This window comes from Sturnus vulgaris, chromosome 16 (genome assembly GCF_052056855.1).
Source record: "Sturnus vulgaris isolate bStuVul1 chromosome 16, bStuVul1.hap1, whole genome shotgun sequence".
In the NCBI taxonomy this organism is placed as follows: Eukaryota; Metazoa; Chordata; class Aves; order Passeriformes; family Sturnidae; genus Sturnus; species Sturnus vulgaris.
In genome coordinates, this window is record NC_142258.1 from 7,180,777 (window position 1) to 7,204,268 (window position 23,492).

The following is a 23,492-nucleotide window of genomic DNA, read 5'->3' on the forward strand; positions in this document are numbered from 1 at the left end:
GGTGTTTTTTAGAATAAAAAGATACTTGGATTGAAAAGGAAAACAGGAAGAACAGTCAAAAGGCAATATTCACCCCAAACTTTCATAGCTATAAATCAGAGACAGCCTATGCTATGGTGTACAGATAGAGATCAGAACAATCCAAAGCTCCTTGCTCCCTAGTTTTTAATTTAGATCTTTTTCTAGGATAGAGATACACTTTATGCAAACACAAGTCCACCAAGAGTGCGTGTGCAGCTAGATTTATCTCCCTATAGTAAATGGCTCATTTAATTTTCTTCCTTGTAGCACCACTTATTTACCAAGTTACACTGCATCCAAATATGACTTCAATGCACTTTTGTTAAAACAGGCAAATAAATCCTTTTAAGAGTAGATAAAAAAACCGAGAAATTGAATGAAAAAGGAAATTATAAAGAAGCTTCAAACAAACTCTAAGCTTCTCCTAGCTGGTTAAGCTGCCTGCAGTATCACTGCAGGCTTGGTCTGGGACCCTCATTTGCAGATCTCTGCACTCAGGCGTGGGACAGCCTGGCCCTGGTCCCAGGTCCCTGCAGGGTGCTCCAGGCAGGGAGGGGCAAGGAACACTCCCCTGCCCGGCTGCCACATTTGGCAAAAAGGGACAAAATATCCTTATGCTCTTCTAAAGCAGAGGGAAAGTCACACATTTGGGAAACAGACCATGTCACTTCACCTGAAAGGATCAAAGCCCTGGTTTCTGTACTCACAAGGAGTGTCCCATCAGTGTTCCACCACCACCTTGGACACAGTTTGTGTGGAAGTAGTTTTGGTAGTTCTTCCTATCCCTGCTGCCCTGTGCTATGCAGCATAAAGACCACTTGAAAGCTAAACTGTCTGGAAGGGCAGTAATGGGATACCCAGAGCTTTTCATTGGGTTGTCACTGATTGCCACCAGAAATAATTGAGTCTCACAGTTGTCCAAAACAAAAAGAATGTGTTACTTTTGGTCTCGTTCTTGAAGCACAAGGATACACGTAGCAGCAATGCAATGGGGTGGAAAGGAAGCAAAGACTGGGCAGGTTTCACTCACACAGGAGTTTCTGTAGCCACGTCCTCTCCACAGCTCTGAGGGCTGTCAGCTGCTTCAGTCCACACTGCAAAGAGAATTTTCTGCCTCTGCACCCTCAACATGGCCCTCTGCTCAGCCTGAGAATCACCACCCCCACAGGTAAAACAACTAATTAAACTGAGACATTAGATGATGCCTTGATCCACTGATGGCAGCTTCTTATGTCAGGATTAGTCCCTGATTTAAAAAATGACACGGAGGGTCCCATTAGCCAACTTAGCTCCAATCATAAAGAAACTTTCTTAGGTTTTGTCTCCCTTTCCCTCATTTCAAAGGTTCATTTGCAAGACACTGAATTTCTGCCTTTCTTTTTGTTGCTGAATTCTGTGCTCACTCTCTCTTTGTCCCCCTCGAAGTTCTCTGCCACGGCTTATGTTACAGATCTGAATATTTGATAAATGACACCTTTTTTGGACTGTTTAATCTCATGTACCCAGGTACTCTTTTATGAAAATATCTTTCAACAAGCCTCCAGCAATACCTCAGTCTACTGAAAATATTTAACTCCACTCTTGTAACAGGAGTGACTCAAACTGACAAATGATGAAAAATCTAAACATTAGACTTTAAGAAGCTATTACCTCTGTCCTATTCTACACACACTGAAACCCCTTTCAGCTACTCTTTTGGGAGCACCACAGTAAATGTCTCTCATTCAGATGTATCTGGTTTCCTAGACAATGAACTTACTTGTGTTTGTTTCTGCCTGCGCCCGAATAATTTTGCAGTAAGGTTCGATTGCTCTGCATAGGATAAATCATGCTTCCAATTTCAGTCCTGATTTGTTTATTCCAATCCATTCACTTTGATCAGGGAGTGTATTTTAATTAAAGCATGCTAACTTAATATATAAGAGATTAAATGCTAAGGAAAGTGCTTTTTGCATCCGGACTAACTCAAGCAGACAATCAGCAGGTGCACAGAAAGGTCTGCTGTGAAACAGCCTTGTTTAGCAAGACAATCTATGGGATGAAGAAGTGCGTTTGAGTGAAACAGCTCGGTTTGCAGCTCACAGCAACTTCCAGTCTCAAATCCCGCCGTGGGGATCTCCTGCAGATCCCATCCAGCATTTTCCCGGAGATCATTCCTTACATTCGCTGCGATGAGATCTCTGACAAGTCACCCTTGCTTATGACAAGCTCCCAGATTGCCTTCTCTTCTCGCTCCCAGAACAGCCACCCTTCCATGTACAGAAATCCTAGACATTTTATCACTCACTCCATGCAGTCGCTGCCTTATCTGAAGCTCGATAACCAGAAAACCGACCTCACAATCACCAGTCCCGCTGATAATCCCTTGAATTGCCGGTGCCCACCTTTCCCTCGCACCCGGGCTCGGAGAAAAAGCACCGCATGCAGTGTGGGAAGCCGCAGGGGGTGCGGGCAGGAGAAGGGAAGGAGAGCCAGGAGCCCAGAGCGCTTTACCTGCCTCAGCCGTGTGCGCCTCCGCCCCGCAGCGCAGGAGCCGGGACCCTGCGAGCCGAGCCAGGCCCAGAGGAGCCGGGCCCAGCGCCGCCCTGCAGCCCCAGCAACAGCCCGGCCCTCAGGGCGGGCGGGAAAGGCTCCCCCGCCGGGACCGGCCCTCAGGGCGGGCGGGAAAGGCTCCCCCGCCGGGACCGGCCCTCCCGGGGCAGCACGAGGGGACACTCCTGCCCCGACACGAGGAAAACCCCAACAAGCCTGCAGGGAAAGCACAGGGCTGGCACTGCCCTGCTCCGCCATCTCCCCAGCCCAAGCAGAGTATGAACTGATTGTACCTGGGATCACCTCATGGCAAAAGGAGGCTGTGTTTTTTGAAGGGATGAAGCTGTTCCAACTTTGCTTTGAAAGTTTCTGGCTAGCATCGTTTTCCTGCAGTGCAACACACCCACTCCACCCTGACAGAACAGAACAGAACAGTTTAGTCACTCTCCAGGGCAAAACGCTGCACATGAAAGCACTGAAGTGCAGCTTGGATGGACAGTCACCCACAGCAGGACAGCGACAGCAGGACAAGGCAGGGCTCCCAAACCCAGGAGTAATGGATTTGGACACTGGAATTGCAACACTTGTTCCCTTAGATGGCATCTTAGAGTATTTGGGGCCATTTAATGAACTGCTGGACTCGAGTTTCTTTGAGGGCTGTGAGCATCACTGCACACAAACACTCTCAGGGGCTGCAGGGAGGAAAGAAGTCCCTTCCCTCCCAAGGAACTCTGGCTTTAGAAATGCAGATGTAGGTACAGTCCTAGGGGTTATTCTGTTTATTCAACAGGACAGAGCATGTGTTTGCTGAATTTAGGCTTTGTAGAAAGATTTTCTTCATTACTGGTCATGTTTTAATTCCTCCTCTCAAGTGTAAGAATATTTGGTTAAATAGAGTGAACAAAGTAGAAAATCAAAAGAAAGAGAAAAAAACCCTATTATTTACATTGCACCTTCTGCTCCCAAACCTCTCAAAGCCATTACAAACTGAAATCCTCAGTGATGGGACTAAAAGATGAGAGACATGAAATGTAGTCTCTTGTGTAATTTTTAACATGTGGGATTAGAACACTTAAGTACCTTTGAAGAAATCTGTCTTACTATATATTTGCTACCTTAACCGAAATTCATGACACATTAAAAAACATTTTCCCACTATTAGACGAGTACAAAATGAAGGTAGCAGAAGATAAATTAATGGATTCACTCCAGAGCAGACATAGATCATTTTCCCAACAGACAAATCTGATTACACTATGCATTGAAATGCAACAGCATATCCTGAAATGAGAGTAACACTGAGACTAAATTACTGCTGAAAAGCAATTTGAAATTTCAGCAGTCGAATCCCTGGCCCCATATACATAGTACTATTCCACAAAGATGACTGACAATGAAAAGCTAATAAATTGGCAGGAGCAATCATTAACCATCAGGCAAAGTGAGTTTGAGGTAAACCTAAAATGACATGTTAAGCATCCTACCTGGCATAAAATCACCAATAATTATAAAAACCACAAAAACCCCTACAACAGACAATTTTAGACTCCAAAAGCAACAGAAGTCAGTTCTTGCTTTACTTACCTGAGGTCTCTCTGCTCTCTCACACTTGCAACCCAAGCACTGCATGACATACACCTGCCAGGTTTGTACTAGTTAGGATGTCTCTAGTTGTTTTAAAGGCAAGTTATATCCCAACTGCCAGAAATTATCCACTTAAACAGTTTTTAAACCAAGACATATTAAAATAAACAGCATTTATTTAGTGAGAAAAATGTCTCAAGCTAGCTAAACTCTCAAGCCCCTACAGCCTGACCCTCAGAGCCTGTTTGACACAAGAAATCTGCAAGAAAGCACCTGCAACTTTTTAAAGCTGAAAACATGTGGCAACAACTTGCTTAGAGAGTTTGTTTTTAATGCCATTAATTTAAAATGCAGTTTTAACACGTTCTGCTGTAACCCCTTTAGCTGGAAAATGGAAAATGCAAAAGCAACGAGGATTTATGAGGCTTTGACGGGGAAGAACATGAAGGAAACCCAACCAAAAGTGTAACATCTTTTGTGCACTGTTATCCCATAAAACAGTAATTAAATGCTATTTAAATAAATGCAAGGTTGTACTGCTACTGAAAGCTTGATTCTCAACAAAAAGAGCAGCTGCTACAGACAAGCATGGCTATAGTTACAAAAATGAACACAAAAGTTAATGCAAAAGTCATCTCAAAAAAGTTTATTAGCATGATTAAAAACGTGAAGAATGACAGTAAGAGAGAAAGTAACTTAGCATGGAAGATTATCCATTTCAACAGTTTTATTCAACAAGGCTTGAACTGAATGGATAACTTTATTGCCAGATTTTAGTGGATTTCTTTCACAACAGTTCACACTGTATCAATTTCACCATTATAAAGACTATTGCTTTTGTTTGGATATGATCCCTGTTGCAGGTAAGTATAAAAAAATATCCCACATTGCTGCTGGATTGCAGAATGCAATGTTGGTTTAAGAGCTGGTAAAAAAGAAATTCTCAGCTGAGGAGTCCATTTAAAAAACAACCTTTCCCCCCCCTAATTACACTACAAAGAAATACATTAGTATTTTGGCCTTTAAATTTCTTACATGATATTTACTTAGCATGGCAATCCCAAAATTCCCTCCCTTTAAGTAACCATAAATCAAAATCCTCTTTCAGAGGCTGCTTCTTGGGTTAGATTGTGGAGCTTTACTTCACACAGGCTTACACTGGCCTGAGGACGAAGACAGCATCATCCAGCACGTAGTAGTCATTGTACATGTCACCTTCACAGAGGTAGGGCAGTCTGGTGAAAGCCTCGATGGCAAAACCAGCTTTACTGAAAACTTCTGGCAGGCTGTTCACCTGTTCTTCCCAAGTGTGCCCTTTGATTTCCAAAACTTCTGAGGGCTTTTCCCACTTGCCACCTACTGAGAAAACAGAACAGCTTTGTTTCAGTTATAAAGAAAACTTCACTGTGTGCTGCATTTTCTTACAGAAAGTATAATTACACTATGTTCCATTCCACTCCACACAGGAGGTTGTCACATCACTTGTAGACCTGTTGCAAGATCAGTTCCAGTTTATCCCTGCTGTTCAAAAGCAGCTTCTTTGAGGTTATCTTTTGTTACATTTTTAACTAGAAGTGCCAGGAGTAAAGGTAACTGCCATTAGTAAGGCTGGTGTCCAGCAGACAGGCACAGAGGTAATTACAAGCAAGTTGAAAATTATGCTTTGCTGTGAAGCTTTCACCAGCAGATCACCACATTACAATGGATGGCTACTTTGTGCCTTCAGTGGCCACCTACCAGCTGATCTGCTAAAGGCTGCTTAGGGTCATATAAAGAAGCTGATTAAGCAGCATGCTGGAAAATGTCTTGTTATTTGTTATACCCAATGAAACAATCTGAAGGATTAGAGGTACAGCTCTCAGGAATTCAAAGTTTAAAGTTCTTGACTCATTTTCCAAGTCACATCATCCACAAGAAACAAAAGTTTTCTGGCTTGGTCTGTAGCTTTAACCAGTTTGCTAAACACAGTGGTAAACACCCTTCTAAACAGGAAGTTCTACATCTTGTGATTAAGACAGCTCTGCAAGCCTAAACATTTCCTAAGTTCCTCTTCTTTCAAGAAGATTCATTTCCACAGAGATACAAGAAATGGCATCTTTCAACAAATTAAAAAATTTGCTAATACTGGCGTTTGACTGGATCCTGTATGGTGCTGGTAAGACTTTTAAAAAAATTTCTTACATTTTCTCATTTTACAGCAGTTAAACAAGACTGAGAATTTTATGGTTATGATTTGCAATACAGCTAGAAAATAAAAGCAGCGAGAAGTTTTGCTGAAAATCAAGTTAATTTCTGCTATCGTCATGTAATTTCTGAAGTACACAACGGCTAGAAAATGCTTTTTTCTTCCAAAAGTCTGAAACTCTGCTGTAACCTGTGATTTCTGGGTCAAATCCTGCTGCATTTCCCTGCTTGGAACACTCCAGCAGCAGCCTGGTTTCAAAGCAACTGTGTTTGCTTGGGAGGAGGGTTTGGGAAGTTCAGCAGGCAGCACCTCTATGACCTGAGGCCATGGAGTTCTGCTCTGCAAGGACACCAGAGCCTGTGGATAAGGGGGAAAAGAGAAGGGGATCAGCTGCAGAAGCACAAGCTACTGCTTTTCACCACACAAGGTGCAAGTACACCCACAGCTTAACAATCTTCAGATTGCTGTAGCTGCTGTGGAATGGCTCTGATATGGACCTGACACAGAATCCGTTTTACTTTATTCCTGTAAAAGTCACAGACACTGAATCTAATTGGATTTAGTAAGAAAAATTATCAAGGGACAATACTAATTGTTCACCATGGATAGGATCACGGTTTACAAATTGTGTATCAGCAGTACATCAACATATTTTAGGTTCTTCATCTTCCAGTTTGTTATTTTCTGGCAAGCAGAAAAGGATGTTATTTAGCTACTACCTTTATTCTCACTACAATAACCTCAATGCCATAGTTTAAATAACTACACTATTTATTTGAATAAAATTAAATATACTAAACCAGAATTCACATGGATTTCAAGAAGGACTTAAAAAAACCTTTCAGACTAGTCATATTAAACCACACATTTTAGTTCCTTAATTAGAATGCTCTTCTCTGATTAACCTTCTTGTTTTCTCTGCACACATTTTAAAATGTCAGAACTAACAAGCACTATTATTCTTAGAAACTCAGAGTCAATATAAATGATGAAGTGGAAGAAGTCTAGGAACTATTGTGAATTCTAATCAATGTTATGAAGATGCTAAATTATAAATGTCTTGATTTATGACATTTCCACTTCCTACCTTCAGCTTGTCTGGCTTGACTCAGACCAGGAACAGTGGAAGAAAGAGAAAGTCCTGCAGAACTGCTCCACCGAGCAACTGCACTTATGTCACACAACATCCATCCCCAATGGCCAGTACCCCACAAACATGCAAGATTAAATATTAGGTTGAGATCTGCACAAAGTATTCTTCTGGTCTTCTCCAGTGCCAAAGGAAACATTCACATTGCTTCAGATCTATCAATCTTCTCTGTTTGGTCAAAATATAGAAAGCCAAGCACATTACCCTGTAGATAAAAGTGTTAAATAAGCACACGTGCAAGCTGTAGGAACTATCTAAAAACAAAGTCAGCTGAAACCAACCTTAATAATTTCAAGTTTGAAACTCAGTTGGTTTCTTCCTTTCCTCCCACCCTTCCTTGAATGAACCAGTAGCTGTTTTTTCTTTTCAGACTGTACCTTGCTTTTTAGCTGTCCCTCACATCACCAATTGTTCCTTCCCAACAGGTGTTGCAGATCCCTGCCGAGTCACTGTAACACAGCCCAGGTCTCAGCAAACTGACTCCTCCATGAACACTGTGTCCCTACCATGCACCTTCTCTGCCTCTGGATGCTCCTCGTCCCAACCTGAAGTTCTGTGGTTTCGCTATTTAACTAATATACATCAGGATTTGTGTACTCCTGGATGCACAGACAATCAGAAGTACAAAGTACGTTCATCAGGAGATAACATCTTACTTGAGATAAAAGATCTGACTGTAAATGACAGCGCTGTTTATATCTGTGGAATAGCATTCTCAGACTCAGTTTCACCCCTTTCTAAACAAACAGGAGATGGAACAGTACTAACGGTAACAGGTCAGTGGTTCATTCCTTCTTAATGAAGTATCTCAGAAGAAATAAATTATCTTTTCTAAATAATCTATTTATACTTTCAAGAATGACATTTAAGATGGAAATATCAACAAACCCATTAGGAGTAGTATGGCTATATTAAAATGTGGTTAGTAAAACCAGAGGGATTCCACAAATAAGCATATCAACCTCATTTTCTAATTAGGCTATCCTGTCATATGATGAAGATGACTCTAGAATTCCACAAAAGAAAGAAGTTTTGCATTAGTGCTGTCTAACCACACTCTACATCCTCTTACATAGAGACTTTTGTGGCTGTCAGAAAGAAGTATCAACAAAAAAAAGGGAAGTAGAGAAACCAACATTTAGTAGAAGTACATGCAAGAGAGTGCAGGGCCTCAGACATGGGGATTTTCTCTGACAGCCTGAGAAAAATGTTCCAAACCTTTGTATGCCTTGCCTTTTAGTTAAGAAAGTGATGGAACTTCAGTAACTACATTTCAGTTTTACGTGCCTAAAACAGAAAAAGAAAAAAAACCCACAGAAATACTCAGCTGGATTATTACTTTCTTTATATTCCTTCCTTTCTATAATTCCATTTCTGAACAGAAGTCTATGAGCTTTATTCAAATATACCTTTACAGGAGTAGAAACTCTCTACCCTTAAAGGAAAGGTTTGTGATCAAGATTTACAGGTCTCCATTGCCCTTGCAAACATATGAGCAAACAAAAGGAAAATTATCTCACTAATGAATTTAGACTGAAAACTAACCAGAAAAATATTGATAGTATATGATTTTTTAATTCCTCAGAGAAAGGGAGCTGGAATGTAGAGTCTTAAAAAATTATGTGAATCAGAATTGCCCTTTATTCTAACACGAACTTTTAACAAAGGATCAGAGAAGCAGCACAGCAACGGAAAACTCATCTCCATGATCATTGTCTCGTCCTTACTGTTCCTGTACAGCTCTGCTGTGCTCACTTCCTTTGTGGTCTACAAGGTAGGCTCAAAGAGATTTTTCTGGTTTTGTTCATTTTGTAAATCGATGCAGTTTTAACATCTCCATAAGGGGAATAAAAACACATTTCTGGATTTCAGAACTCTTATGGTTAAGTTTGAAAGAGGAGGTTGGTTGAAGTCCATGTGCTGCACACACACATCTGTTAACTCCTGTGTGGCATGCACCTGGACTCTCAACAGCAACCACATTTTCTTTTATCAGTAAAGCGTCTAAATAAAAAGGTATTCTGAAGTTTAAATTATCCAAAGAGTACAAATTTCCAGTAAAAGTAAAATAATTTAAATTCACATAAAAGTATTTATGAGCTGCAGTGAAGTTACTGCAGACTGACTTCGCTTGTCTACCGACTCTCTTCATATATGTACATAGAGAGCCTTGGTAAAATTAAAAAAATATCAGAGACTTGGGAGAAGTTTTATGCTCACAGAAACAAACCCATTACAATGCACATGGTTTAAAGTTATGTAATTAATGCTTTTTTTAAAATCTAGACTAAAATTTGTGTTTAGATAAAAACAAACACAGAGCTATAACAGGAATCTTTACATGATAACAAGACTTTGGAGAATCAGGACTTCACAGTCCTTACTGGTATGGTAAAATGGCTCTTTCCTATAGTGACTACTGTCTAACCATAAAGACAGGACTGGCTTTTTCATTTTTGTTTTTCTTTAGAAATAAAGTTACAGAGTGAAGAGTACAGTGGGAAAAATTAAACAAGTCTTCTTCAGGGGAAAAACTGGATCTGTGATGCCATTGGCTTATTTTTGAGAATTAAGTACTGTTTCAAGCAAGTCCCACTGTGCTCAAAGCAAAACCACTTGCACTAGCCACAACCAGAAGCTGTAAAAGGCTTCACACATGTGAAAACCTCTGATTTTTCCAATGGTATAAGCTGATCTAGTGAGACATTTACCTACAAACTGACACTGAAAAAGGGCAACAATTTTAACTACTCTGCTACCTTCTCATCTTGTATTTTAATTGCTTTTTCATTTATTTTTCCTCCCTCCAGTTAAAACCAAAGCTGCTAAAGAAATATGGGAAAGACCAAACAACAGAGAACTGTGTATGTTACCATGTTATTTGCTTTGTCTGTGATTCAGCTTCTTCTTCTTGTCTTTTTAAAGTATATTTGACATCAAATTTATGATTAATTGATGATTCCATTAAAGAAACATTCTGAGCTGCTAAGGCTTCACTTTAGATTTGTACAAAACTAGTTATCAATTCATATATAACTAATTTTAACAAATCAGGTAATTTATTTTTGCACAATGGATGCATGGTAAAGTTAATCTCTGTAAAAGCCATCTCTAACACACTGTTTCCTTTAGGTTTTAACTAAATTTTGTTCAAACTTATGACAATAACAGATTTTGTTATTAATTAACAACCTCCACCACTAGGTATCCTTGTATAAAAAGAAGCCATGCATTTAAAAATCCATTAAAGAAGGTGTATATGTTAAGCATTGCAATTATAATGTAATTTATAACCCTTCCACTTGCCAAACCCCATCTTTTTAAAATGCTACTTAGTAACGTTCCCAAAGACATACACAGGTAAAAAACCTAAATTAGAAAAGGTAGAAAAAGATGTTTCTTCCAACTGAAAATGTTGCACTGAACCAAAATATTTTAAATATTTTGCAGAAAATAAATAGCGGCCGAAAAGTTTTTCAAGCAATTGCTCAAGAACTTCAAAAGCAGAGATATGCTCGACACTGCCAACAGCCTGTGAGTATCCACCTCCCAATACCTAAATTTATGGGGAAGAGGACAAACCAAAAGGTTTTAGGAGTTTACTGTATCTATTTCCTTTAAAGTTGATAGAAATGTAAAAAAAGTATTCTGAATGACAGTCAAAAATATAAAGCATTCTAAATGGCTATATGCATACAATTACGTGTATATATATATATTTATACATGTGTGTACACACCTTTCTAAATGTATGCATGTACATTTAAAATTAAAACTGCCATAAATTTGTATTTTGTCAAGAAGAGGTCTGGTTCTGTACTGTTTGGTAAAATGCCTGGAGGTATTAAGAGGTGATATTTGAAAAGTACTGCTTTTTCACTTCCTCTTGCTCCATTAACTCAGAATAGGGGACAGAAACATAATAAAACTATTATAAAAGCTCTGCAATATATTTAAATGTATTTCCCTTCCTCCAGCACACAGAGCCTAAACTAAGTATTCAACATCACTGGGTAAAGCCACAACTTATTTAATCATTCCAAATTTATGCCATTAAGTCTTAGAAGACAATAATTTTACATGCGCCATGCAAATTATTTTTTAAAAAGCCAACCCAACAAAATCAAACAACAACAAACCACACAAAATTAGAAATCATATGTATTTGCAAGCAAAGAAGATGGCTTCAAAATCTTGCTTGTCCTGGGAAACCATGTTAATTTTTTCCTACTCTGAGCACAGAGATCATTCAGAGATGCAAGGAGGAACCCAATGACACATGGACCAAAGTCTCCCATATACATTTTACTTAATTTATTTCCATACAGCTCCAATCATTTTCCTCTGTAATTATCCCTTTAAAGCTTTCAAGTCCTTGCTGACATGACTTGGTCCTTGGTTTGACCATCAGATATAAAAATATGGGCTATGTTTTACTGCCCCTGTGCTCCCTGGAGTTTAGGAAAAGCCAACAGGGTAAGAAACGTTTTCTGAAGCCTGCAAATACCCCATGGACAAAAACAGCTGGATAAGAGGGGAGAAAGGATTTTACTGAAACACTGATGGGATAGAGTTTGCCTCAGAAAATAAATCCTGCCTTTATTTAAAAAAAAAAAATCACCTCAGTAATGAAACCCTTCTTTCCCCAGGATGATTTGGAAGATGACACCCTTTATCAGAACAGATGAGCACGTGCAGCACCTCAGATTTGTTCAACAGTTCTGCAAGCAAAGGAGCAGGTGAGGAAGTTAAACTTCTTCACAGACTTCCTTTGCTTTAAAGAAAGAGGAGAAAACCTTGCAGGGCAGTGTTATTTGGGAGTATTTTCTAAACATTTCACCAGAACCGAGTGCACTGTACCTTACATCTGTGTTATATATTCCATTTTCCATTTCCAAGAACCCTGGGGAAAAAACTTCATCTTTGTAAGATAACTGCTGATGCTTCATAAAAGTTTCCTTTTTTTGTTTAGATTTAATTATTTTTTTTCTCTTTACATAAACTTTTATGTATTCCTTTTACACAAATTGAGAAACTGTGAAAGATGTTTGAGAATTGACAGCAACAGAAAATAAACGCATTTCATGTGTGACATTCTGGATTTGCTCATGTTAATGGGATAGTTATTGATGTAGCATTTACAGACCAACAGTAAATGAGCTTAGAACAGTTTAAACAGAGCAAAGCCTGTGTATTAGACAGGCAAGCAAAAAAAATTACAATATAAAGACATGCACTATCTTGGCAAAGCTCATTTCAGATGTGAGCATCTTCCAAACCTATTTAGGAAAGTAACTGTCATTGTGAAAACACTGCTCCTCCAATACTAAAATTCACCTGCTAGGCTGACAACATCCATCTCCCAGTCCCACCAACCCAAGTCAAGAACACCTGGAACACCATGTATTGCCTTTACAAGCCTGTTCAACATAGATACAAGCACAAAAAAGGAACTACACTATCCAGTAAAAGGCAGTATCCTTTTTTTTTGAAAGTACCTCTTTAGCAGTTACTACCTAGGCAATCTGCAAAATCAGCACTTTTTCAAAGTATTGTTGCTATCAGGCATTTTCCCTTCCAAAGAACATCTGCATCTTCTATCATAATTTAAATAGAGCGAGGCTTTGTTTAACAATGAAGTGGCATTTCTCACTTCTGCAACATGAGAACAAAAGAAGGGTCCATCTAACAAACTACCGTGTCTCCAGCTCCATTAAAAGTATTTCAGGAGGACAGAATACACACCTTTGCCTTCTCATCCCTGTCAATCACTCACAAGGATATTAACATGTTCAACAAGGAAGTTTCACACTCTCAGGCTCCCAGTGTTCACTACTTCTGAAGTATGGCATGACATTTTTATTTTAGAGAAACTTACACCAGTCCAGTCATGTCCAATCCAATAAAGACTTTTCCTGTCTGTATTAGGAAATACAAATAATTCTTATATGACTCTATGAGACACCTATAAAACCAAAGTTGTGGTAATACTTGTTCTTAGTGACTAGTCTAATACCTGATGATTCATCAGGCTCTCTTACCAAATTCAGACACCTGCAGTAACTGCACTCCTTGTTGTTCTGCACATTGAAACAAAACTGAAAAGCCCCAGAGAATTTGTGATTGAGCTCCTCTGGACTCTAGGTGTCACTGTCATTCCACAAACAGTGAGCACAGATCTGTATTTTAATTCCTCCTCCACCTTGCTTTGTTCTCTTAGAGCAGGTTTTATGTTATTCACATAGACAGCTTCCACCATTACCATCCCATTATCCTGCATGTAATAACCCAAATAGCTCATTTTGATTAAAACAATTTCTCCACTTCTATCTGTGGATCTATCACTACTGATCAAACACCTTACCTGCCCCGACGCTTTTCCATTTGTTTTCCCTCTACAAAATTCAAAAGTTTCACTACATGGGTCCAAGTTGGTTTTAATGAGCTGCTACAAGAAGTTACTTGAGCCATGGAATGTTCTCCTCTTTGAATGTTCCAAGTATAATTTTGTTATATATAAAACATATGTACATAGCTATTTTTAAAATGCATCATCATGTAGAACAGCTGAATGAAAATACTGAAATTCTAAAATGGTTTTTGCATCATGAAGACAGTCTGGCAGTTGTCTGTATCTTTAGACCACAGTTAAATTGATCTTTAGTAGGAAAGCTGTAACTTTTGTGTGTTCTAACCTGCACTGTTAACAGTTTATATGGGTCCATATCCATAATAGTGGCAAATAGACAAACTGAGCATGTTTTTAAATTTCAAACATATGAAGGGACCAAAACTGCCTTCAGCAAAGTGACTCATCTACCAAGTCACCATAGCGAATAAAATTATGACAGTGGTTTACAAATCATCTCACAACAGCATTTCAACTTTCAACAAGTAGGAATGACTGCATTAACAATCACAGAACAGGTTTCCAGTCCCTTGGGATTTATAAATCTAATTCTCTGTTGTCCTCCCAGTATATGGTAGGAGATTAATGATGAAGAATATAAGCAGGTTTAGAATAGTTTGTGCCTTAACTTACCCCCTTCTGTTGAGCCAGGGAGTTGTACATGGTCTGCTATGGGCTACCCAAAAAAATGCAGGAAAGTAGATGTGGGGTGCAATAGTGATTGCCTAACACAATGGCACAGAGTTTTGAAGGCATACAAAAAAAAGGATTTCCCATTTTTTAGTTCTAGTATGCCAGTGAAAGACTAGAAAGACATTGTTGGTATTTGGAATTTTAAAGGATTTCTACAAGGGGAAGCCATACTGTTCTGCATTATAGGAACAATAAGTTCTAACCAAATATGCTTGAAATACTTTACAGATGCTTAAGTCAAACATCAAATCTAATTTAAGACACACTACTTTTAAAAATAGTTACAAAATTACAAGCTCAAATACTCTATTTTAAGTAAATCTTCATCTGATGGCATTATTTCTTAGGCTTCTTTTTTTCCCCATCTCCCATCAAAATACCATTAGCACGTAATAAGAATAAAACGGATTCAGTTTGATGCATTTGTGATTGCCAGAACATAATTAATTCTGTATTTCCTGGGTACCCAAGCCTTTCCAGACAAGGAATACTTAATACTCAAGGAGAACAAAAACAATGGCTGATGAACATCAGCCTCCTGGAATTCAAACTACCTTCTGAGTGCTTCAACCTGAATCCACAATCACAGGCATGTAAAGAGGTTTCTAGTCTCTTTAGAAGTTTAGTCATAAGGATGGATTCATCTGAAAATCTCTCATAGATTTCTTTAAAATCCAAATAGGGTAAATAATTGAGTTTTGGCACTGAATTGTACTTTTTTTATTTCTGTTACTAGTACAATGTAAATTAATACAATATTAATAGTTGTGGATACTTCATATTTATAGGGGTCTAAATTTTACTTCGAGACCTTATGTTGAAAAGTGAAAGTTATCTTCCTATGAATTTTTAGGTGGGATTCATCTGAACACTAGAAACAGCCTGACCTGAACAGCTCTATTCAGCATTAGATAGTTCTGATGGTTTTGCTCAACTGATCACTAGAGACAGCTGAGGTCACCTCTAGGTAAAAGGCCCCAGTCAGGAACCAGTTTTCTCAAGTTGCTCCAACACAGCTGAAATGTGGTAACTTGCAAAACAGGATCTGTGACTTCAATATTTGAGCTTTTTGTTGGTGCCAACAATGTATTCTGTGGAGTTAACAGAACAACTTATATCATGTGCCCTATTTACCTATGATTTCATACTTTTGAACATGCCCTCTACTAGTTATTTGTAAAAAATCAAATACAAACATGTCATTTATGAAATATTTAATTTGATTTAAAGAAAACAAATGTTTTCTTTACCTGCCTAAACAGCTGTTAAGCTGTGCACTTACCATTTTCCACATAGGGGTGAAATGGCAGAACCAGTGCTAGGATGACTCTGCCTCTGGTTGGCTCCAGTACACTTCTAATATCTTTTAAAACAGTCAGTGGTTGATCACAGCGATCCAGCAAATTCAAACAGCTGATAACATCATACTGAAACCCTGTGTTTTGCCATTCATTTACACCAAGCACCCTGTGAAAGGAAAGAGATAGAGTCTGTTAAATAAAAACAAGCTGATTTCAGACTACTACTGAAGACAAAAATTCCCTGTGGATGTGTTGATAGCGTATGTAAGGTCAATCATTTCGAGAAGAGACAAAACAATCCCTTCTGGTCTTTTGGAAAAGAAAACTAAATCAATGATCAGCATGGCTACATGTCCAGGTCTATGAACCCTTATACTGCCTGATAAACATCGGGTAATAAAGGAGACAAAAAACAACACTGGTAAGAGGGATCATCACATTTGTTTGTTTTTTCTGCGTTTGTACAGGCTAACCTTTTCCATAACAATCAAACAATAAAGGAATTGACTGAAAATACTGAACATTCATTAAATTACAAATAGATTACTTTGCTGTAATGTCTGATATAAAGGATGTAGGAATTATTCAGTTGATACCTGTATTTCTTCTTCTGAAGCTGCCATATCATAGTTTCAGACAATTCAGTGGCATAGATTTCTTCAAAGTGAGGACTCATAACTTTAGTGACTTCTCCATCTCCAGCCCCTAAATCGAGAAGTCTGTGGGATTTCCATTCAGGATTTATTTTAAGCAGTCTTTGAAATTGTTCTGGGGAAAACACAAACATTGAGCCCCTTCCCAGCAGCCTAAAATGTAAAAACAAGAAATTACCAATTTCATACAAACTTTAACAGGACAGGCAGTGAAGAAATTTACAATGTGCTTTGGCAGGAACCAGTCACACATAATAGTAGACAAGGTCACTGCTCAGATAAATTTTAAATCCAGTTCAACTTGCCTTGCACTTGTAAGAGATCAAACACAGAGCCACATGCAGTTACAGTGGTTAAGACTCCAGAAGGAATTTGATTAGGTAAGGAAGTGCTCACGGGGTGCAGCTCAAGAAAATGATTGCATTAAAAAAAAAAAAAAAAAAAGAGAAAAAGGGAAGAGAAAGAGTAGGAAAGATAAAGACTGAACCTTATTTGTCACATCTGCAGATTTGAATCTCTGCCACCTACCTTTAAAAAAAAACAAACCCAAGATGAAATAACAGAGGAAATAAAACGGCTGCAGACACAGAAGTATGTACAATGAATGAGGAATAGGATGTGGAATGAGGAGGGAAGACAGGGAACAGATTTAAAGAAAGCATGGGGGTAACGCTGCTGGAAGGGCAAAAGAGATTTTTAAAATTCTGTGTTACAATGGCTTTTGCTGCTATCTGCAGATCCTGCATTCAACATGAAAAGCTGTGGAATAGAAAATAGACAACTCATTAAGGAATTGGGTAGAGGTGACAGCTGGATTTCTTATGGATCAAGTCAATGCCATACCCGCCCACAACTGTTTGAAGACTACATAGTGACACAATTCAGCTGTCATAGCAGAATTCAATGATGAAACAGTTAGAAGAACAGGCAGAGGAAGAAGAACTGGTCAGTAATAGACTGCAGGTAGAAAAATACTGTTCTTTAAACTCCTGTTGGATAGCAGGTTAAACTTAAAGACAATGAACAGGAAAAAAAAACAAACTGGAAAAAAAGGTAAACAGAGACAAAAAGACTCAAAGAATAAAAAATGTGAAAAGGAGCTGGTCTAGGAAAGACTGACTAATAAAACCCAAAGAAACAAAAGGACAGAGTATACAAAGTCATAGAGAAGAAACTAAGCAGGATATCAAATGTATAAAAATAAACAGACTACATTCAATTTAAGTAGAGCCCCCTTGCTGCACACGTGTCAGTCCACACTGTGTAATTGGCTCATAGCTATTATTCCTAACAGCATTATGAGGTGTTATTCAAAGCCCTGAAGAGCCTTTGAAAAAAAAATGAAAGAGAAAGGAAGAAGAGACCAAAGGAACCTTTATATAAAGCTACACGTAACTAGGAACACCACAGGGAAGCTCATGAAGTCATCTGGGTAGAAAATAAGGAAGAAGACTATTTTTCCAGCCTCAGCAGACAGCTGCTATCTTGTATCAGACTGTGCAGAAGTATGTAGCAGGTGCAGAGGTGGGGATACTGGAGAAATAGGCTAAATGTAACAAAATGTATATTTCATAAGGTCAAAGCTGATAGTTGTTAAGCATGTCTGAATGGAGTAAGGTGAGCAAAAAAACCACTAAAGCACCATGAACAGCCAAACTCCCCTGCAACTGATGCAATAAAAGAATGCCATTCTATCATCTTCTGTTTTCCTGCTTTGGGTCCTGCTTATGGTTTCCTGTTGATAGTTCATCAGAAGTTACCTGTTCCAGTGCAGCTTACACACAAATCGAGGTGGAATTGTTTTGGAGAATAAGAGAAAGGACAACATTCCACATTAGTGTTATCAGACACAACACGTGGCCAGCTTTGCACTGTTTAGAGACGTGCCATGATTTGCTGTGGGCAGGCAAACACTCTCCAGCAGGAAGAGTTTTAGGTACAATACAGAACTGTCTGGATCCAGCCACCAACCAGCACAACCACAACAGTAACTGATAAAAATGTGGCAGTAGGGAAAGGGCAAGGTGGGAGGGGGGGAAGAAAGCTAAGGGAAGAGACACACAGAGAACACTCTCCTAGAAGAAAATTAATACATGTAACTGTTATAAAACACAATTAGAATCCTCTGTCTTTTATTAATTGCAATTACCTCCTCTGTCCCCCCCATACTGGAAATGGTGTTCACCAGTTAAGAGGGCTGAGTGTGATGAACACAGGAGGGCATTTCACATCTGACTGAGCAGCAAAGGGAAATTACACATTTTGAAAAGCTGGCAGATCAAGGGGTAGGGCTGGACACTTGAAAACTCTAAATCTAAACTGTATTTAGCTTATCCAAGATTGACTTTTCACTTACCCGTTGATAGATGTTCTAGACATAAAAAGGCTAAAAATAGAGGACACAAAAGAGTGATAGAGCTGGATAAACAGCCAGCCTGACTTCTCAATGCTGTTGTTTAAGAAGATCTGTGTTCCTTGGTCAAGGTAACTCTGAACAAAAATGGGCTGAAGGGATTCAGACAACTGTTCAGTGTTGCAGACATACCACTAGAGAAAGAGATAAAGGATCATTTTAAAAGTTCAGCAATGCAAACCCAGAAGTAGCCAAAATTAATACATACAAAGTTATTACCAATGTCCAGAAATACAAAAATTTTGCTTTTCCTACAGTCTTTCCAACAAACTTCAGGGTTAAATTAACTTAGAATTGCAACAAACTGAGGACCGATTACTTGCTAAGAAGTAGTGCTTTTAATTTTTGTCTTAATTATTACTCTGTACTTGGAAGGTATCTACAAGGTAAATGCCCTAGAAAGTCAACATAGGTCCTCTATGTAAAAGTCATATTGAAAAATTTTAAATTTATTTCTAATGAAGAACATCACTATTATTTTTCAGTCTCCTACACTTACATACAGTTAGTGCCAGTCCTTCTCATAAAATGCCATTGTGTATGTTTTCTACCATCAAGAATTATTCTCTACAGTCAACACCCTCTAATCTTCCCCTTAAATCTCAAAATAATGTTCCTTAATCTGACAGCATGTGTTCATTGTCCAGATAGGGAGCTGTAAGTATCCTAAAGTGAGATGTAGAGTTTTAGCAGAATCTTATAAAAACTGTTTGTGGAAGGACAGAAACTGTCAGCTGGGCTAACTCCCCAAAGATTTCACACACATGTGCTCAGATCCTGATCCCATCACACTTGTTTGCCTTGTTGGGAGAGGAACATTCACTCAATGCAGGTTTACACCTGTGCATTCAGCACAGTGGAACTTCCAGTCATCACTGGAATGGGACAGGGCTCTTACTGCAGTGTGTGCAGCTCCCCAGCAGGAATGCCAGCAGGCACAGGGAAGCACACAGGGCCCTTGTGCCAGATTCATGAGCAGGGGCTCCATCAAACACTGACCCAAAGCAGCAAGGGAAGACCCTTCAGCTCAGCAGCCAAGGTACCTGCTTAGGTTTGAAAACCACCTGCATAATGGGTGCATTTCTACCAGAATCAGGCTCTCAACTGTACTTTCAAACACACTTGTGGGTAGAACAAGTGAGTGAACCTTTCCTCTGAAACACAGATTCTGAGTCTGGCACAGGGATCCCTGAGAATGCTGATTCACCAGCTTAGGTCTTTTCTCACTGCAGCTCAGCACTTGTTAAATAAACCAGCATAGGCCAGTGATTCCCAAAAGGAATCTTTAGTGGCTTCTGAAAAACCACTAAAGCAGCATCTTGTGTACTCTTTCCATTCAATTCCAAGAGTGTGGCAGAAGCAAATGATCTCAAGGAGCTGAGGAGCAGGCTGGGATGTGTCAGGTTCACTCACAAGGCTGCTGCCTCACTCCACTGAACAGGTTTGGAGTGGCTCAGATGATTTGCCTTTTGCAATGTGCTGCCAGTTTCAATCCAGAAAAAACATTTTCAAAGCCTTGGGAAACAGAGGCTTTGTTCCATAAGCAGTGTGACTACACCTGAGCTCATACACCTTGGGGTTCTGCACTGAACTCTCACCTGCAGTTCCACCGAAAAACAAGTCCTACAATTCTTGTCTTTAAGACTTCTAAATATTGACACAACCACTGGCAGGATGATGGTTACAACTAACAGAAGCTTGTTTCCAAAAATTAGGTGTTGTTCACAGATCTCCAATTTCTTCTCAATAGGGTTTTGTGGGTATGGTGGTATTTGGTCAAAGGTTGGACTTGCTGATCTTGGAGCTCTTTTTCAACCTTTATGATTCAATGATTCTATGATCTCTCAATAAGGTTATTGACAACAACCTATATAACACTGGTGAATAACAGAAATTCTAACACATTAGAAGAGCAAAAGAACCCCCCCAAACCCCAATCTAAATTTCAAATGGAAAAAATGGTGAAAAACAGCTTAAATCCAGAACTATTTCCTCAGAACAGAAACTGCTTTTGTCTTCCTCCATGTACAACATATGAATGGCCACTAGTTATGTGGCAGAGTGTGTGTCAATCTCTTACATATTTTCAGATTGTTGTGCTAAGACCTTTGTTTTAACAAACAATATAAATATTGCAACTCTTGCCTAATATTAGTAAAAGGCTTAAAAACTTCTTTCAGATAATTTACATAAAACTAGTTAAGTCAGTAAAGCTTCAGAGTCAAAGTACCAAGGGTCTCAACAGGCAGCCCTTGCATACTCCACAAACTCAGCAATCATAAATCTTCCTACATATACTAAACAATCAATACCTACATTTAAAATCTAGATCAAATAAACTAGAAATGGAGATTATCCACTGCAGACCATCTACCTGTGAATGACACAGGCACTTTCACAACACATTTCCCTGACTTGTCTTTCTACTACAGCTTTTAACGACACAAAAGACTTTCAGATTTTCTTTGTTCACCAGAAGGAAGTTCTTCCTGTAAACCTGAATTCTGCTTCTCTTTCTACTTATGTCCTGAATGATTCCAAAAGCATTAAATTCCAGGGATACATCCACCCAGCAACATTCTGGATGTCAGTGCCCCCCCAGAGCACTAAGAAGACGGCAGTAATGGATCAGCAGGAAGAATTATGGTCTTCCTTTGTACAGCAGTCCTCAAGTGTTTATACTACATCGTCTTCGTTAGCTCAGTTCTGCATATTTAACCTAGATTAAGCTGCCAGCTTCCTTCTGCACTGAGTTCTTATTAGCCCTTCTAACTCCGTCAGATTTTCAGCAGCATTTCACCAAAACATAGTGCGGATCTGAACACATTCCAAATGAAATCTATCACATAACAATCGCAGTATAAGGGCATGGCCCTTAACTCCTCCAAAGGTACCGACCCATGTGGCCACGCTGCCCAAACATAGCACTAACCTTTTATCGCAGTCAGATCACATTGCATCAACTCATTCCTGGTCTGCCACCTCCTACGGCTCCAAGGCCTCTGCGGGAGTCCCAGTTCCCCACTTTTTTTTGTTTTCCTCTACATGCACCGGCACTAATTACAAACATCTCTGTGATTACAAACCCACCCCCGCTACCACCACCTGCAAACTTCACTGGAGCGCTCTCACAGGGCTCACCGGACAAACGGGGCTGTGCATTGAAAAAAAGGGGCTGCACATGCAGAAGGCGGGATGCACCTCTCCCGGGAGCAGCTCTGGCCCCGACGCGCCCCGGGTGCCGGGACAGGCGCTGCTGCCCCCGCCGGGCTCGCCCCGACCCTGCCGGGCGCCCCCCGAGCCCGCAGCCCCGGCCGCGCTCCGCGGCGCGTTCCGCGGGGAGAGGGCACGGCAACTTTCTCACCGCAGGACAGAGCAGTTCCCTCTCTTTGTCTGCGCTGCCCGGCCCGCTGCCCCCTCAGCCCGCACCGGGCTCCCCGCTCCGCCCGCCGTTCCCCTCGCCCCGGCCCGGCGGAGCTCCCCGGGGACGGGGGTCCCTGTGTCGCCCCCGACGCCCACCCCGGCACGATGAGGGAAGGGAAGGGAGGGGCGGGCAGCGCGGCCGCCGCCGGGGCTGTACCTGGTGGTTCTCCCTGGCGCCCGGGGCTGGCTGGCGGTGGCTGCCCATCATATTCACGTAGAGGGACCTGGATAAAGGGCTCCGCAGGTACCGGGCCGGGCCAACCCACATCGTCCTCCTCAGCACCCACAGAAGCAGGGTGTAGCAGCCCAGCCAACACAGCCACAGTCTCATGGGGAAGGGGCGCGATCAGCCCCGCGCGTCGCCGCCGCCCCCCCGCTCCATGGCAGCGGCGGCTCCGCTCGGGGCCCGCGCACAAGCTCCGGGCGGAACGCGCCGCCGCGGCAGCGGGGCCCGCCCGGACGCCTTCGCTGCGACACGCCGGGGCCTGGCGCGCACCCGCTCCCTCCCTCGGCAATGGCCGGGCGGGGCCGCGCTGCGTTCGAACCGGAGCGGGGCCGGGCAGGGCGGGCTGGCGGCGGCTCGGCCGGGCCCCTCGGCCGGGCTCCTCCTTCGTCCCCGCCCCGGGCCCCGCCGGCAGCGGCAGGCGGGCGGGGCCGCCTCGGCGGCGCGGGGACACGTGCCCGGCGCCGCCCTGTCAGGCGCGCGTGCGCAGAGCGGGAGGCGCGGGCCGAAGGATTGTGTGTGAGGAGCCGGCTCCCAGCCGGGCCCTTCCTCATGATCGCATCTCATGGCTGCGCAACAGCCCCTTCGTTGAGACAAGGAATTGGAAAATAAGGAATAGTTCATCAAAAACCAAGACAATGAGGAACGCCTGACCTTTACTGTCTTTGCAAAAATCAGGAGGAGAGGCGGACTGGTTTGTGATAAACGAAGCCAGAACTTGCCAACAGGGTGACGGTTGCAAGGCTACCAGTGATAAGTAATAAATCCAAAACCTTAAACCAGCAAAAACTAATTTCAAGGTCTGGAATGTGCCCAAAAGTCTAAGACGCATGCTCCAGAAACAACGTTGAAAAGTTCAAGTGCGATGAAGAGTTTGGAAGCCTTCATCAGAGACCCTCGATGAC

General features: G+C 41.0%; 2 protein-coding genes across 3 annotated transcripts; one reads left to right on the forward strand and one right to left on the reverse strand.

The window, feature by feature from the left end:
• Window positions 1-4,768: 4,768 nt before the first annotated feature.
• METTL9 (methyltransferase 9, His-X-His N1(pi)-histidine) lies at window positions 4,769-22,875 on the reverse strand. Of its 2 annotated transcripts, none has more exons than XM_014869434.2 (5): window positions 22,522-22,875; window positions 18,885-19,075; window positions 16,472-16,681; window positions 15,857-16,041; window positions 4,769-5,496 (listed from the first exon to the last, which is right to left on the reverse strand). In XM_014869434.2, the coding sequence occupies exons 1-5, from the start codon at window positions 22,693-22,695 to the stop codon at window positions 5,291-5,293; spliced, it is 966 nt and encodes a 321-aa protein (XP_014724920.1). In that variant the 5' UTR covers window positions 22,696-22,875; the 3' UTR covers window positions 4,769-5,290. The 2 variants fall into 2 exon arrangements, with proteins under 2 accessions (XP_014724920.1, XP_014724929.1); XM_014869443.2 differs by having other exon boundaries at window positions 4,769-5,493; window positions 22,522-22,808.
• IGSF6 (immunoglobulin superfamily member 6) lies at window positions 6,125-12,564 on the forward strand. The gene is made up of 6 exons (XM_014869455.2): window positions 6,125-6,292; window positions 7,898-8,248; window positions 9,140-9,246; window positions 10,283-10,336; window positions 10,923-11,006; window positions 12,122-12,564. Exons 1-6 carry the CDS (start codon window positions 6,226-6,228, stop codon window positions 12,158-12,160), a joined length of 702 nt encoding a protein of 233 aa, XP_014724941.1. The 5' UTR covers window positions 6,125-6,225; the 3' UTR covers window positions 12,161-12,564.
• Window positions 22,876-23,492: the final 617 nt, after the last annotated feature.

Bases quoted from the DNA above. Each gene is read 5' to 3' on its own strand.
- IGSF6 (XM_014869455.2), top strand. From the start codon at position 6,226: ATGGCATCTTTCAACAAATTAAAAAATTTGCTAATACTGGCGTTTGAC. The intron at 6,293-7,897 runs GTAAGACTTTTA...CCTTCCCAACAG, and splicing joins CTGGATCCTGTATGGTGCTG to GTGTTGCAGATCCCTGCCGA. The intron at 8,249-9,139 runs GTCAGTGGTTCA...CTTTTAACAAAG, and splicing joins AACAGTACTAACGGTAACAG to GATCAGAGAAGCAGCACAGC.
- METTL9 (XM_014869434.2), bottom strand. From the start codon at position 22,695: ATGAGACTGTGGCTGTGTTGGCTGGGCTGCTACACCCTGCTTCTGTGG. The intron at 19,076-22,521 runs GTACAGCCCCGG...CTCTTTCTCTAG, and splicing joins GCGCCAGGGAGAACCACCAG to TGGTATGTCTGCAACACTGA. The intron at 16,682-18,884 runs GTAAGTGAAAAG...TTTACATTTTAG, and splicing joins TCTAGAACATCTATCAACGG to GCTGCTGGGAAGGGGCTCAA.